The following is a 16,567-nucleotide window of genomic DNA, read 5'->3' as shown; positions in this document are numbered from 1 at the left end:
TTACAAAGATCCAGACTTTATAAAAGCCTTCCTTAGTGTTATATAGCTGTACATTCTATTATTCTGGCCTGGTTCATGGATGACCTATTTATCTTATACAGTATCATTACCATTTGCTGGGTCTATGTCCAGACTTTACAGTCACAGTGTGACGCATATCCTCGAATAAAACAAAGTCAAACGTGGCTCTCTAACAAACTTGGCCAAGAAATGATGCATTACTCTTCAGGCAATAGGCATTGCAGGCTTTTAACAATACATCATTATTCATCTTGCCAACAATTTGTTTATCAGCTGTCTTCCAGTCTGTGAGAAATGATGAGGGAGGGCTTGAAGTTGTGGCTGATAAGGCTGAGAGAGACAATGGTACGAAGACGTTACTTAAATGTGAACTGAGTGAGTGAAAATTCCTCTGTGAAACAGTGAAGTGATCAAGAGCAGTATCGTTCAGTATCAAACACAATCAGTATTATGAAGATGAACACTAACATATTTAAGCTTGAATCTTGTCTTCTAACACTTTGTTGAGGAATAAGGCAAAGAATACGTGCTATCTGTTAAATTGCATGTAATGTCAAAAGAAAATCTGTAGCTACGCCAGTACAGTCAACCTTTTCATATAACCTTTGTGTACAATAGAACAATGTCTTTGGAGGGATATCACTTTGGTAGAAGTGCAAAGACATGTGCCACTGGGTCATATGCCAAGGTGTGACATCTAGCTGGCAGTGCCCTGAGCTGAGTCAGTATGTGTTTAACCTGTTTTCAGGAGGTTCTAGCTTGTAGAACAATTTGTTAACATTGAATCGACATGGGACAGACCTGTGACCTCTGTCAACTTCACATATAACGTTCTGTTCTGCTAGCATGCAACCCAGCGTGAAACAGCATTCACCTACAGCTAATCTCGCTTGACCAAAGTTACATGTAGACTAATATGAAACTATGGAGTCTGGTGACGCGATACTAACTTACAGCTAACAATGTGAAACAACGGCTGGAAATGTAGAATGTTCCTGGTTGTGCAGAGTACAGTATGTCATAAATCATGTCTGAAATAAGTGGGGTAACAAAACACTATTCTATCACCCTCCATGGAAATTAAGATATACTGTAGTATCATTTTAGATGATTATAACTACATTATTTGATGTTGTAAAACTACAATAAAGCAAAATTAAATAAAGGTTAAATAAATAAAAATGTACCTGACTCGCCTCAGCAGGCCGGAATGTCCAAGCTCAAATGCCTCTGTACTCCAAATCAGCAAAATCAGGACTGCTTACCCCTGACATCCACATATTCATGCTGACCAAAAAACATTGTCCCCCCCAAACCCCCCTCTGCACTGTTTTGAATTTTATGAAAAGCAAACCTTATTTATTCATAGTCTCTTTGATTTACGTTAAGCTTGTCACCTTGGAAACCTTGAATTGATCAGCTGGAGAAGGCTGATGATATCAGTGCAAGCAGGGTTTGCAGGTAAAAAATGCCTGCATTTGTCTGGAAGGTGTCATCTTCTGTGATATGTGCTCTTGGTTCCTTTCACGGTTGCCATGGTGATTATTTAAGTCCAACCTACTATCAACAAACCTTTTAAATCTATGGACTGGGAGAATCCTTAATTTTCCTTTTTTCCCACTCTGTAACTGAATGTAAACAATGCATCAAAAGATACATTCTTTTATCCCTGCTCTGGCTCCTGATATGCATTGTTGATGTGTTCCTTACAGATTGTGATTTTGTGCTTCTGTTATTTATAGTATTTGTGTGGGTGTGTAAAAATATGACTGAAAATGCATTGCATGGAGAGAGACAGCAGACATGGTTAATGTTATGTAAATAGAAAGTGTAGTTAAATCATTACTGTGCAGCTATAAATATTACTCATAAGCTTATTGTTTTATATATATACATATACATACACACAGTACCAGTCAAAGGTTTGGACACACCTACTCATTCAAGGATTTTTCTTTATTTTTACTATTTTCTACATTGTATAATAATAGTGAAGACATCATAACTATGAAATAACACATGTTGAATCATATAGTAACCAAAAAAGTTTTGTTTTATATTTTAGATTCGGCCTTGATGACAGCTTTGCACACTCTTGGCATTCTCTCAACCAGCTGGCATGCTTTTCCAATAGTCTTGAAGGAGTTCCCACATATTCTGATCACTTTTTGGCTGCTTTTTCTTCACTCTACAGTCCGGCTCATCCCAAACCATCTCTATTGGGTTGATGTCAAGTGATTGTGGAGGCCAGGTCATCTAATGCAGCACTCCATCACTCTCCTTGGTCAAATAGCCCTTACACAGCCTGGAGTTGTGTTTTGGGTCATTGTCCTGTTGATAAACAAATTATATTCCCACTGAGCTCAAACCAGATGGGATTGCGTATCGATGCAGAATGCTGTGGTAGCCATGCTGGTTAAGTGTGCCTTGAATTCTAAATAAATCACAGACAGAGTCACCAGCAAAGCACCCCCACATCATCACACCACCTCCTCCACGCTTGACGGTGGGAACCACACATGCAGAGATCATCTGTTCACATACTCTGCGTCTCACAAAGACATGGCGGTTGGAACAAAAATCAAAAATTTGGACTCGAGACAAAAGGACAGATATCCACCGGTCTTATGTCCATTGCTTGTGTTTTTTGGCCCAAGCAATTCTCTTCTTCTTGTTCATGTCCTACAGTAGTGCTTTTTCTTTGCAGCTATTCGACTATGATGTTTATGTTGAGATGTGTCTGTTACTTTGAACTCCGTGAAGCATTTATTTGGGCTACAATCTGATGTTCAGTTAACTCTGAACTTATCGCCTGCAGCAGAGGTAACTTTCTGTCTTCCTTTCCTCTTGCGGTCCTCATGAGAACATGATGGTTTTCGCGACTGCACTTGAAGAAACTTTCAAAGTTCTTGACATTTTCTTGATTGACTGACCTTCATGTCTTAAAGTAATGATGGACTGTTGTTTATCTTTGCTTATTTCAGAAGTTATTGCCATAATATGGACTTAGCCCTATTTGGTCAAATTCTATCTTCTGTATATCACCCCTACCTTGTCACAACACAACTGACTGTCTCAAATGCATTAAGAAGAAAATACATTTGTCATGACTTCTACTGAAGTTGATGTCTCTCCTTGTTCGGGCAGTGTTCAGCGGTCGACGTCGACGGTCTTCTAGCCATCGCTGATCCATTTTTCATTTTCCATTTGTGTTGTCTTGTTTTCCCACACACCTGGTTTCATTTCCCTCATTATGTGTTGTGTATTTAGCCCTCTGTTTCCCCCCCATGTCTTTGTACTTGATTGTTTATTGTTAGGTCGGTATATTTTTGGCTGGTTTATTCCCGGGGTGCTGTTTTACCTGTGTTTAGTGGCAACCGTTATTTTGTTCGCACATTGGGTTTGTTACTTTTTGCTTTTATTAAAGTACGTTGTTCAATTATCTCTGCTCTCCTGCGCCTGACTTCATGCACCAGCTACACCCACTGCCTGACAACATTCCACAAATTAACTTTTAACAAGGCACATCTGTTAATTGAAATGCATTCCAGGTGACTACCTCATGAAGCTGGTTGAGAGAATGGCAAGAGTATTCAAAGCTGTCACCAAGGCAAATTGTGCTACTTTGAAGAATCTCAAATATAAAATATATTTTGATTTGTTCAACACTTCTTTTGTTACTACATGATTCCATATGTGTTATTTCATAATTCTAATGTCTTCACTATTATTGTACAATGTAGAAAATAGTAAAAATAAAGAAAAACCCTTGAATGAGTAGGTGTGTCCAAACTTGGTCCACCCTTTGCTGCTATAAGAGCCTCCACTCTGCTGGGAAGGCTTTCCACAAGATGTTGGAACATTGCTGCAGGGACTTCCATTCAGCCACAAGAGCATTAATGAGGTCGGGCACTGATGTTGAGCGATTAGGCCTGGCTCGCAGTCGGCATTCCAATTAATTCCAAAGGTGTCTGATGGGGTTGAGGTCAGGTCTCTGTCTAGGCCAGTCAAGTTCTTCCACACTGATCTCATCCAAACATTTCTTTATGGACCTCGCTTTGTGCACTGGGGAATTGGCCAACCGTTGCCACAAAGTTTAAAGCACATAATTTTTGAGAATGTCATTGTATGCTGAAGCATTAAGATTTCCCTTCACTGGAACTAAGGGGCCCAGCCTGAACCATGAAAAACAGCCCCAGTCCATTATTTCTCCCCCACCAATCTTTACAGTTGGTACTATGCATTCGGGCAGGTAACGTTCTTCTGGCATCCGCCAAACCAAGATTTGTCCGACGGACTGCCAGATGGAGAAGCGTGATTTATCACTCCAGAGAACGCATTTCCAGTGCTCAAGAGTCCAATTGCAGCAAGTTTTACACCGCTCCAGCCGACACTTGGTATTGCCCATGGTGATCTTAGGCTTGTGTGCTACTGCTCGGCCACAGAAACCAATTTCCTGAAGCTCCCGACTAAATGTTCTTCTGACGTTACTTCCAGGGGCAGTTTGGAACTCAGTAGTGAGTGTTGCAATCAAGGATAGATTATTTTTATGCGCTATGTGCTTCAAAACTCGTCGGTCCATTCTATGAGATTGTGTGGCCTACCACTTTGCGGCTGAGCCGTTGTTGCTCCTAGACGTTTCCACTTCACAATAATAGCACTTATAGTTTACTGGGGCAGCTCTAGCAGGGCAGAAATTTGGCACCTATGGCGGTGCCACATTGAAAGTCACTGAGCTCTTCAGTAGGGGCCATTCTACTGACAATGTTTGTCTATGAGATTGCATGGCTCTGTGCTCGATTATATACACCTGCCAGCAAAGGGTGTGGCTGAAATAGCTGAATCCACTAATTTGAACTGGTGTCCAGATACTTTTGGCAATGTATGTACATCCTATGAACAAGAAGATGAGAACCGAAAAGGTAGACTAAGCGATATGCAGTATGTAAACATCATAGTGGGTCAATTTCCATAACAACTAAGATTGTTGTAGCGCAAGGCTCACCTTCTCCACTGTTTTAGGCCATTGGCTACCACACTAACAGCGTGAAGCGAACCCTTGCACATGCGCGGATACTGTGTGTGATTATTTGAAAGCAAATTGTTGTATCTTAGACCGCAGCGGTCTAAGGCACTGCATCTCAGTGCTAAAGGCATCACTACATACCCTGGTTTGATTCCAGGCTGTATCACAACTGGCCATGATTGGGAGTCCCATAGGGTGGCACACAATTAGCCCAGCGTCGTTCGGGTTTGGTCAGGGTAGGCCGTCATTGTAAATAAGAATTTGTTCTTCTGACTTGCCTAGTTAAATAAAGGTACAATTAAAATGATAATGTATGTACGAGAGTTTTTTTTCCTTTTGCAAATGTCATTCACATGATTTTGTGTCAGTAAATCATAGTCCACTGTAATTGAAACATGGATTTTAAATTCGCCTGCTTTTCCAATGACTCACAATGCTGCATGTTAACAGTGTCACAATGTTGATGTGTGATAATCAATGCAATTATATAACATCACAAGCCACTTCTTCTCAAAACACTTTAGATTGTAACACCGCAATGTGAAACCACCCTCTGCCTTATATGATTTGTTTGGTTGGCTTGATGTTAGATTTGTTAGTTAGATAATCTATTGCAATTGCAATAATGGCATTTTCTTAAATGTGTGTGGAAATGTTTGCAGGCATGGTTGCTGAAATGTCTCCTTGGAGCTTAACAATTTCTCCAGCTTACAAAAGAGGCTAATTTCAAGTTTAAATTCATGTCAAAATGGCAAGGGATTCAAGAAGATTTGCTGATAATAGTTGCTGGGCAAGTTATTTGTGTTAAGGTTAGCGTTAGAGTTAGGGCTTGGGTTAGGGTAAAGGTTAAATTTGGAGTCAGGGTTAGGGTGAAGGTTAAGGTTAGAGTCAGGGGTAGGGTTAGGGTTAAGGTTAGAGTCAGGGCTTGGGTTAGGGTAAAGGTTAAGGTTAGAGTCAGGGGTAGGGTTAGGGTAATGGTTAGAGTCAGGGGTAGGGTTAGGGTAAAGGTTAAGGTTAGAGTCAGGGGTAGGGTTAAGGTTAAGGTTAAGGTTAGAGTCAGGGGTAGGGTTAGGGTTAAGGTTAAGGTTAGAGTCAGGGGTAGGGTTACGGTAAAGGTTAAGGTTAGAGTCAGGGGTAGGTTTAGGGTAATGGTTAGAGTCAGGGCTTGGGTTAGGGTAAAGGTTAAGGTTAGAGTCAGGGGTAGGTTTAGGGTAATGGTTAGAGTCAGGGCTTGGGTTAGGGTAAAGGTTAAGGTTAGAGTCAGGGGTAGGGTTAGGGTTAAGGTTAGAGTCAGGGGTAGGGTTAGGGTAAAGGTTAAGGTTAGAGTCAGGGGTAGGGTTAGGGTTAGGGTAAAGGTTAAGGTTAGAGTCCGGGCTAGGGTTAGGGATGCCTACTCATAATTTGTTGAAATCACTTGATGATATCATTAGGTGTTACTGGAGATGAGTTTAGGGATAGGATAAGGGTTAAGGTTTGAGTTAGGGTTAGTAGATAGTTCGTTGAAATGTTACTGATAGTCTGTAGATTGATAATTGTAAAGGACTGCACCAAGGGATGACCATGAAGCCAGCGAAGTTGTACTTATTTCAGCAGAAGTGGTCTTGTACTGATTGGTGTTTTTTCTGAATGGCACCGGATGTCCCTGTTCTAACACACGCATGCTGAGATCACTCATTGGAGTGACCTCTAGAAGCATGTTTACTGTGCATTAATAAAAATAGAATTTTCCACTGCGTCTACAAGCCCCCCCCCCCCCCCCCCAACTGGGTATTCATCAACAACCAACTGGGTATTCATCATGATGTCAGTTCTCTTTCTTCATTCATGGAGTTGTATGGCTGTTTATTCAATGCTATCTATTTCAAAAGCTGACCCCTGCTTGGTTGTTATGGAGGCAAAGTGTGGGAATTTATTGACCATCGACCACAGGTTGGCTACTGCAGTGATAATGTTAATGAATCAATACAGAGTGCTATCAGTGGCACAATTAAGGCTGTATTTCATGTTCCACACCAAGTTGTACCTCTGCAAGGGCAGCTCCACTGTCTGTCACTTCAAACTAGTGCATTAGTCTGAATTATCCTGACAAAATGAATCCCTGGTTGTTGATCTCATTAATGTTGCACTGGTGGGATAAACAGTCTGTGGTGAAAAACAAATAAGCGATTTATAGTGCCTTTGGTAATGAACCACAATGAACTTGCTTTTGACATGCAAGTTATATTTGAGCTTATGATTATCAGTCATGCTAACAAATAAAAGATGATGAAAATATGCCAACACAGATGGTCCTGAACCCAAATGCCAACCTACAGTATTATAGCACAAACACAAAGTGCATTGGACCAGAATACAGATGTCTGAGGGTGTCCAGCATCAAACAAATCCAGCAGCATCTGGTTGCAGCCTGAGCATGTTTTAGGCACATTTGATGTGCTCAAAGAGTGTCAACAAATTGGAGAGCTGGCATGTCCCATCTGCAGACTGTCTATTTATTTGTGTGAAATGTGCTATGGTAGAGAGACAAAATGGTTACACCGTCTCAAGCTTATTGAACTGCTGTAGCCCTTTCTGTTTTATTTGTCAACAAACACATGGTATAAATATGGTATAACATGTCCATCTTCTTCATAACAAAATGTTTTCATAAAATTATGAATTTCCAGTGACCTCTTTAGCCTTCCATGTCCTTCACGGATTACTAATGTTCTGAGTAATGGTGTTTTGGCATAAAGTGATACATGTTTAACTAACAGAACAGAAAGTCATGTCTTCTACCAGACAACAGTATAATTAGTCTCATTCACCCAAGAAAATGGCTGTTGTTGGTAGAGTTCATGCTAAATGTTTTTTTGTTGTGTGCTTCAGTTTCTATTGCTGCTTTTGATTTCAGAGGTCTTCTGATTTTTTAATTTGATGGTAACATATTTATCAAAATATTGTCTCAGTAGCGTTGACAAAGCTTTGAGTCAGCATTTTTTTTCAATCTTCATTTGTTTCCAAAAATGATGTTCTTCTTACATATGAACAGACCTCCATGCTTTTAGTTCCATTGTTATTTATCAAGGTAGAGCTCTAGCCTATAAAATTGTGGACTGTTTATATTTCTGACATAACAGTTCTTAGAACAACAACATGCTTCTTAGAACAACAACATGCTTCTTAGAACAACAACATGCTTCTTAGAATAACAACATGCTTCTTAGAACAACATGCTTCTTAGAACAACAACATGCTTCTTAGAATAACAACATGCTTCTTAACATGCTTCTTAGAACAACAACATGCTTCAACATGCTTCTTAGAACAACAACATGCTTCTTAGAACAACAACATGCTTCTTAGAACAACAACATGCTTCTTAGAACAACAACATGCTTCTTAGAATAACAACATGCTTCTTAGAACAACAACATGCTTCTTAGAACAACAACATGCTTCTTAGAACAACAACATGCTTCTTAGAATAACAACATGCTTCTTAGAATAACAACATGCGTCTTAGAATAACAACATGCTTCTTAGAACAACAACATGCTTCTTAGAATAACAACATGGGTCTTAGAAAACATCAACAGACATGAAATTGTGAGCAATGTTTTCCAGTGGCAGATAATCAAAAAATGCGCTAAACTTACAGCTACTCTCGTCTTTTATCTTTGAGTGGTTTTGGATTGACACAAATGTCTGCTTGGGAGTATTAGCAACAAGCATATTTAATTGAAATCATTGCTTGACATCTACATGCAGAAACCCTCTATTTACTTTAAGCTAATGATTCTTGGCAAAGAATGGCAGGATTTAACCTTGTTACTCTTTCATTGCAAAGCTTGTGAGGTTGAAAGGACAATGGCATAATCTCCTTTCATCAAAGATTTTACACCTCTTTGATGAGGTATAATGACTTGGTATAATCATACTGTGTGCAAGTGTTGTTGTGTGTGCTGTATTTCTCACCTTGGAGAACAGTTCTGAATAGTGATTGCAAGTTCTCTTTCTGCTCCAGGTAAGATTATGATTAAGGCCATTGGGTTTTGGGTACCTTTTCAGTTTGGGTCCGTTAGTTAACAATACAAAATGACTCCGCTTTCATGCATACTGCTTTTCAATCATAAATAAGCCAAGATATTGGAAGGTCCCCCTATGCTGCTCACAATATGACACAGTGAGAGATGAGACATGTGAAATGGAGCACCGAGGAAAATTTACCATACATTTGCATATGTCAACATACCCAAACACATATATATTTAATGTTTGTGAAGAGAGGTTCTTGTGTTCAGGCCTGAGGCTTCCAATGGGTAATGGAAGGGGGTGCTTTGTTGTGCTACAGAAATGCTGTTTCAGTGGCATATTTGAGAACAATATATAGCTGTTTCATACCAGAGTCATGCATACTATTCCCGAATTTACAGCGTGTAAATTCTTAGATTGGTCATCTAAAAGATCCATATTATATTTTTACATTTATTTAACCAGGCAAGTCAGTTAAGAACAAATTCTTATTTTCAATGACGGCCTGGGAACAGTGGGTTAACTGCCTGTTCAGGGGCAGAACGACAGATTTGTACCTTGTCAGCTCGGGGGTTTGAACTCGCAACCTTCCGGTTACTAATCCAACGCTCTAGCCACTAGGCTACACTGCCACCCCAGTCTTATGTCTGTCTTTGATTTTATCCTCAGGTCAAACTTGTGGTGGTGTTGCACAAGGACTAAATGGAACGATAGAGAGTCCTGGCTTTCCCCACGGCTACCCAAACTATGCCAACTGTACCTGGATCATCATCACAGGAGAACGAAACAGGATACAGTTGTCATTTCACACCTTTGCTCTTGAAGAGGACTGTGACATCGTCTCTATTTATGACGGACAACCACAGCCAGGAAACCTGAAAATGAGGTAACAGACTTTTACTTACCCATATGCATTTTTCTATGTAGGTCTACTGGGTGGTGATCTGAGAACTTTTCTTAACAATGGCTTGATTTTAGTGCTACTGTATTGTTGTACCATTAGTGGTCCTGTGTGGCGCTAGCAATGTCAAGTTGTTAATATACAGTTAATATACACCCCTTGACATTTTCAAAATGTTGTGGTGTTACAGCCTGAATTTAAAATTGATTACATTTAGATTTTTTATCACTGGTTTAAAATGAAAAAAGCTCAAATGTCTTGAGTCAATAAGCATTCAACACCTTTGTTATGGCAAGCCTAAATAGGTTAAGGAGGAAAATTGTGCTTAACAAGTCACATAATAAGTTGAATGGACTAACTCTGTGTGCAATAATAGTGTTTAGCATGATTTTTGAATGACTAACTCATCCCCGTACCCCACACATACAATTTTCTGTAAGGTCCCTCAGTCGAGCAGTGAATTTCAGACACAGATTCAACCACAAACACCAGGGAGGTTTTTCAATGCCTTGCAAAGAAGGGCATCCATTAGTAGATGGGTAAAATAAATGAAAAGGCAGACATTGAATATTCCTTTGAACACGGTTAAGTTAATAATTAGGGACGGTTCGAAATTTACAAAATGGTTACCTGGAGGAAAATGGGGGAGGATCAGGCTTTTTCAATTTCAGTCAAGGGGGCGGTTTAGATTTTTTAAATATCTAGTCTAGAGGAGGGTCATATAATTTGCAATTGATACAATTTCAATATTTCTCAGTGTTTTATCATTATTTTCTTATTAAGCTATATATTGATGTGTGCCCAATGCTGCCCCTCATCTATGATTCTCCGCTGGGCGTGCAATATCAATTGCACCTATAGACTATTTAGTGTGGTCTCCATAAAACAATCCATAGCCAATAGGCTATAGGCTACGAAGTGCATGCTCGGAGAAGCACAGAATAAAGTTATATTTCAAAGATAGATGCTGGGATGGAGTAAATAAAACAAGGCAGCATCACACACTGCAATGGATATTCTAACCCTGAGCTCGGCTTGTTCTGCTCTTGCTGATCAAAAACGTTTTTATGTGCTGCTTAACATATGGCAGTGCTGTGTCGGGAAGGTGGAAGTTCTGTAGGTGGAAGTTCTGTAGGTGGAAGTTCTGTAGGTGGAAGTTCTGTAGGTGGAAGTTCAGGAGGAGAGTCAAAGTTTTTTTTCCCCAAATGTTTTTTAGAACGCCTAGTCCATAAAATGCACTTTCTTGCATGCGGGCTAGCCTATAGCCTATGTTCTGTTCAATTTGAGAAGGACAGCGCAAAGATGAGAAGGAGGACCGGAGGTCAACTTTGATAGCTTGCTACTACTGTACTATAATTAATCAATTTTGAAATCAGGCTGTAACATAACAAAATGTGGAATAAGACAAGGGGTATGAATACTTTCTAAAGGCACTGTACATGCTGACATGACCGCTTATTTCAGTATATAGATTTTTGTGCTATTGTGCTAAAATTTTTAGTTTTGTTGTGTTGAACATTCCTGTGTACCCACTGAATAGTTCTATTGGTGTTAAAAAGGCATTCATTCATTCCCAACTGTACTTAAAGTACCACAGTGAGTCTATCTTGCCATAAAAGAGACAATTAAACTCAAAACTTCTGAAACAAGTGAACATTTGTAATGACATGCAGGCTAAACAGCATCCCTGTGGTTGCCAATGTTGCACTTACCAGGTTTGAAGTATGCCGATAGGTTGGTACGGAGGGCATCCTCTGGGTGTTGAAGTGAATAATGGGAACCTGCAATCAATAAAGGCAATCTCAAAATACTTGTTTTCCAAGTGAAAACGGAATGGCTTTAATTAGATGCAGAAAGCTTTAAGTAACAGATGATTAACACAACTATTTGCATAAAGAGGTTGACAATACAACTTTTGCTGCTGAAAATGATTTTTATTTTAATTTATTCATTTTCTTGAACCTTTATTTAACTAGGCAAAGCCAGTTCGATTCCCTTGTATTTACATTGGTTCACAGTATTTACAAAGTAAATGATGTGAGTGGTAATAGAAAGTGTTGATCAACTCAGTGCCATTGTGGTTTGATGGTTCACCCTGAGATTGGAACTTTGAGAGTTCGATTCCCTGGTCGAGTCAAACCATAGACTCTAAAATGGGATCTGGCGTTTCTCTGCTTGCCAATCAGTATTAAGGAGATCGATTGGGGGTAAGGCCCTGTGATAGACTAGTGTCCTATCCAGGGGGTGTAGTTGTACATCAAGCTGCCTCACGTTACAGAAACGGCAGATAGGCTCCTGCTTCTATGAGCCCTTCTGTCTTACACAAGCCAAGGCGACTTACTTAATTAATAGGAAGAGTTAGGCAGCACCCGCTCAATGTGATTCCATGCATAGCACCTAGTATAATGACGCAGATGTAACATGCATTCTGCTGTTGCAAGCAGAAGTCTAGGAGGTAAAGCCTATTATGTTTTTATGTTGCATATACAGTGCCTTCAGAATGTATTCATAGCCCGTGACTTATTCCACATTTTGTTACAGCCGGAATACAAAATGGTTTAAATATATATTTTCCTCACCCATCTACACACAATACACGATAATGACAACACAAAAACATGTTTTTAGAAATGTTAGTAAATTAGTTGAACATGAAATACAGAAATATTTAATTTACATACAAGTAAGTATTCACACCTCTGAGTCAATACTTTATAGAAGCATATTTGGCAGTGATTACAGTTTCCTGTAAGTCTTTCTGGGTAAATCTGTAAGAGCTTTACACACCTGGATTGTACCCAGAAGTTTTTATTTTTATTCTTCAAGCTTTGACAAATTGGTTGTTGACCGTTGCAAGACAACCATTTTCAGGTCTTGCAATAGATTTTCAAATAGATTTAAGTCAAAACTGTAACTTGTGTTTTAGGTTATTGTCCTGCTCAAAGGTGAATTCATCTCCTAGTGTCAGGTGGAAAGCAGACTGAACCAGGTTTTCCTCCAGGACTTTGTCTGTGCTTAGCTCCATTACGTTTATTTTTTAACCTGGAAAACCCCCCCAGTCCTTAATGATTATTAGTATATCCATAACATGATGCAGCCATCACTATGCTTGAGAATATGGACAGTGGTACTCATTAATGTGTTGCATTGGATTTGCCCCAAACATAACAGGACAAGAGTGAACTTAATTTCTTTCTTCATTTTTTGTAGTATCGCTTTAGTGCCTTGTATATTTTGGAATATTTTTATTCTGTACAGGCTTCCTTCTTTTCACGCTCAGTTAGATTAGTATTGTGGAGAAACTACAATGTTGTTGATCCATCCACAGTTTTCTCCTATCACAGCCATGAACTGTTTTAAAGTCACCATAGGCCTCATGGTGAAATACCTGAGAGGTTTCAAATAAAATAAAATACAATTGTATTTGTCACATGCTCCGAATAAATGTAGGAGGGCTTCTTAAAGAAAAACTAACAGGTCTGTGAGAGCCAGAATTCTTACTGGTTGGTAGGTGATCAAATACTTATGTCATGCAATAAAATGCAAATTAATTACTTAAAAATCATACAATGTGATTTTCCAGATTTTTAGATTCCGTCTCTCACAGTTGAAGTGTACCCATGATAAAAATTACAGACCTCTACATGCTTTGTAAGTAGGAAAACCTGCAAAATCGGAGGTGTATCAAATATTTGTTCTCCCCACTGTATATGTGCTTTCTTGAGCAGGGGGACCTTGCGGGCGCTGCAGGATTTCAGTCCTTAACGGCATAGTGTGTTGACAATTGTTTTCTTGGTGACTATGGTCCCAGCTGCCTTGAGATCATTGACACGATCCTCCCGTGTAGTTCTGGGCTGATTCCTCACCGTTCTCATGATCATTGCAACTCCACAAGGTGAGATCTTGCATGTAGCCACAGGCCGAGGGAGATTGACAATTCTTTTGTGTTTCTTCGATTTGCGAATAATCGCACCAACGGTGGTCACCTTCTCACCAAGTTGCTTGGTCTTGTAGCCCATTCCAGCCTTGTGTAGGTCTACAATCTTGTCCCTGACATTTGGAGAGCTCTTTGGTCTTGGTCATGGTGGAGATTTTGGAATCTGATTGATTGCTTCTGTGGACAGGTGTCTTTTATACAGGTAACAAACTGAGATTAGGAGCACTCCCTTTAAGAGTGTGCTCCTAATCTCAATCTCAGTTACCTGTATAAAAGACACCTGGGAGTTGAGAGTGGGTCAAATACTTATTACCCTCATGAAAATGCAAATCAATTTATAACATTTTCGACATGCATTTTTCTGGATTTTTTTTGTTTTTATTCTGTCTCTCACTGTTCCAATAAACCTACCATTAAAATTATAGACTGATCATTTCTTTGTCAGTGGGAAAACGTACAAAATCAGCAGGGGATCAAATACTTTTTTCCCTCACTGTACTTATTCTACCCTACCAAGCAAAAAAGCAGTAACTGCTCATTTGGTCAAAAATGTGTTAATGTCATTTTTGCTACATTAAATACATGCTTAATCATGTGGACAAGTATCCTGCCTCTATTGTATTGTGTTTTTGGAGAAAATGGGGGTCATGTTACCAGTAACTGCATAAAGTTACAGTGAAACCTTTTTCTCAGTTCCGCGATATGAGCAGTTACTGCCTGTTTGATTGGTAGGGTAGAATACATTTTAAATTCAGAATGTAACACAACAAAATATGTGGAAAATGTCAAGGGGTATGAATACTTTCTGAAGGCACTGTAGCCCCTTACTGTCATGTCGATGAAATCCAATGTACTGCTTGAGCCTGCACAAGTAGAAGAACAATGGACTGCCTGGGCTTGCACAAGTAGAAGAACAATGGACTGCCTGGGCTTGCACAAGTAGAAGAACAATGGACTGCCTGGGCTTGCACAAGTACAAGAACAATGGACTGCCTGGGCTTGCACAAGTAGAAGAACAATGGACTGCCTGGGCTTGCACAAGTACAAGAACAATGGACTGCCTGGGCTTGCACAAGTAGAAGAACAATGGACTGCCTGGGCTTGCACAAGTAGAAGAACAATGGACTGCCTGGGCTTGCACAAGTACAAGAACAATGGACTGCCTGGGCTTGCACAAGTACAAGAACAATGGACTGCCTGGGCTTGCACAAGTAGAAGAGCAATGGACTGCCTGGGCTTGCACAAGTAGAAGACCAATGGACTGCCTGGACTTGCACAAGTAGCAGCCCAATGGACTGCATGGGCTTGCACAAGTAGAAGAACAATGGACTGCCTGGGCTTGCACAAGTAGAAGAACAATGGACTGCCTGGACTTGCACAAGTAGCAGCCCAATGGACTGCATGGGCTTGCACAAGTAGAAGAACGTGGAGTAGCTATAGTAAAACCACTACTACTATTATTATTGATATACAATGATGATGGTGAGGATGATGTTTATCATTATCATTATTATCACTATTGTGTTTTGCCATTTTGTATGCTGAAAGAAAGTGGCCTAATGCAGATGCAAAAAGAACAACAGCATGCCAATGGATTTGAGGTCTCATTTAATCTGGCACTGAACTAGCTGCAGACAGATAGACTGGAAGGGATTCTGTGCAGATGCTTAATGTGGCCTGATTAGAGAGGGAACATATTTAGAGACATATGCATATGGCCTGACAGAGTAACTCTTCCTGATTGGAGATGGAGACAATGCATTGGTGCTTATCACATCACAGTATAGTGCAGTACATGCGTTCAGTTGTGTTCTAAGTATGCGTTCAGTTGTTTTAAGTACGCGTTCAGTTGTTTTAAGTATGCGTTCAGTTGTGCTTTAAGAATGCGTTCAGTTGTGCTTTAGGTATGCGTTCAGTTGTGCTTTAGGTATGCGTTCAGTTGTGCTTTAGGTATGCGTTCAGTTGTGCTTAAGTATGCGTTCAGTTGTGCTTAAGTATGCGTTCAGCTGTGCTTTAGGTATGCGTTCAGTTGTGCTTTAGGTATGCGTTCAGTTGTGCTTTAGGTATGCGTTCAGTTGTGCTTAAGTATGCGTTCAGCTGTGCTTTAGGTATGCGTTCAGTTGTGCTTTAGGTATGCGTTCAGTTGTGCTTTAGGTATGCGTTCAGTTGTGTTTTAGGTATGCGTTCAGTTGTGCTTTAGGTATGCGTTCAGTTGTGCTTTAGGTATGCGTTCAGTTGTGCTTTAGGTATGCGTTCAGTTGTGCTTTAGGTATGCGTTCAGCTGTGCTTTAGGTATGCGTTCAGCTGTGCTTTAGGTATGCGTTCAGTTGTGTTTTAGGTATGCGTTCAGTTGTGTTTTAGGTATGCGTTCAGTTGTGCTTTAGGTATGCGTTCAGTTGTGCTTTAGGTATGCGTTCAGCTGTGCTTTAGGTATGCGTTCAGTTGTGCTTTAGGTATGCGTTCAGTTGTGTTTTAGGTATGCGTTCAGCTGTGCTTTAGGTATGCGTTCAGTTGTTTTAAGTATGCGTTCAGTTGTGTTTTCCATGAGTTTGTGTACTTACCAAAGCTAAAGATAGAGACTGTTGTATTGCAGATTTAAAGGTGTAGGCATTTCGTTCTGCAGTTTCACTACAGGGCTAATATGTAGGGCATGCAGTGTTGCTAAGAG

At 40.0% G+C, this 16,567-nt stretch overlaps 1 protein-coding gene across 1 annotated transcript in view; it reads left to right on the top strand.

Annotated features, from left to right (window-relative positions):
* Window positions 1-16,567, top strand: part of LOC135523452 (CUB and sushi domain-containing protein 1-like) — a 422,532-nt gene that overhangs the window by 101,844 nt on the left and 304,121 nt on the right. Inside the window, exon 2 of the mRNA XM_064950127.1 lies at window positions 9,731-9,947. Within this exon, the coding sequence (XP_064806199.1) occupies window positions 9,731-9,947 (217 nt within the window). The remainder of the gene's footprint in view (window positions 1-9,730; window positions 9,948-16,567) is intronic.

Source organism: Oncorhynchus masou, chromosome 31 (genome assembly GCF_036934945.1).
Source record: "Oncorhynchus masou masou isolate Uvic2021 chromosome 31, UVic_Omas_1.1, whole genome shotgun sequence".
In the NCBI taxonomy this organism is placed as follows: Eukaryota; Metazoa; Chordata; class Actinopteri; order Salmoniformes; family Salmonidae; genus Oncorhynchus; species Oncorhynchus masou.
This window is presented reverse-complemented; position numbering and strand designations above follow the sequence as displayed.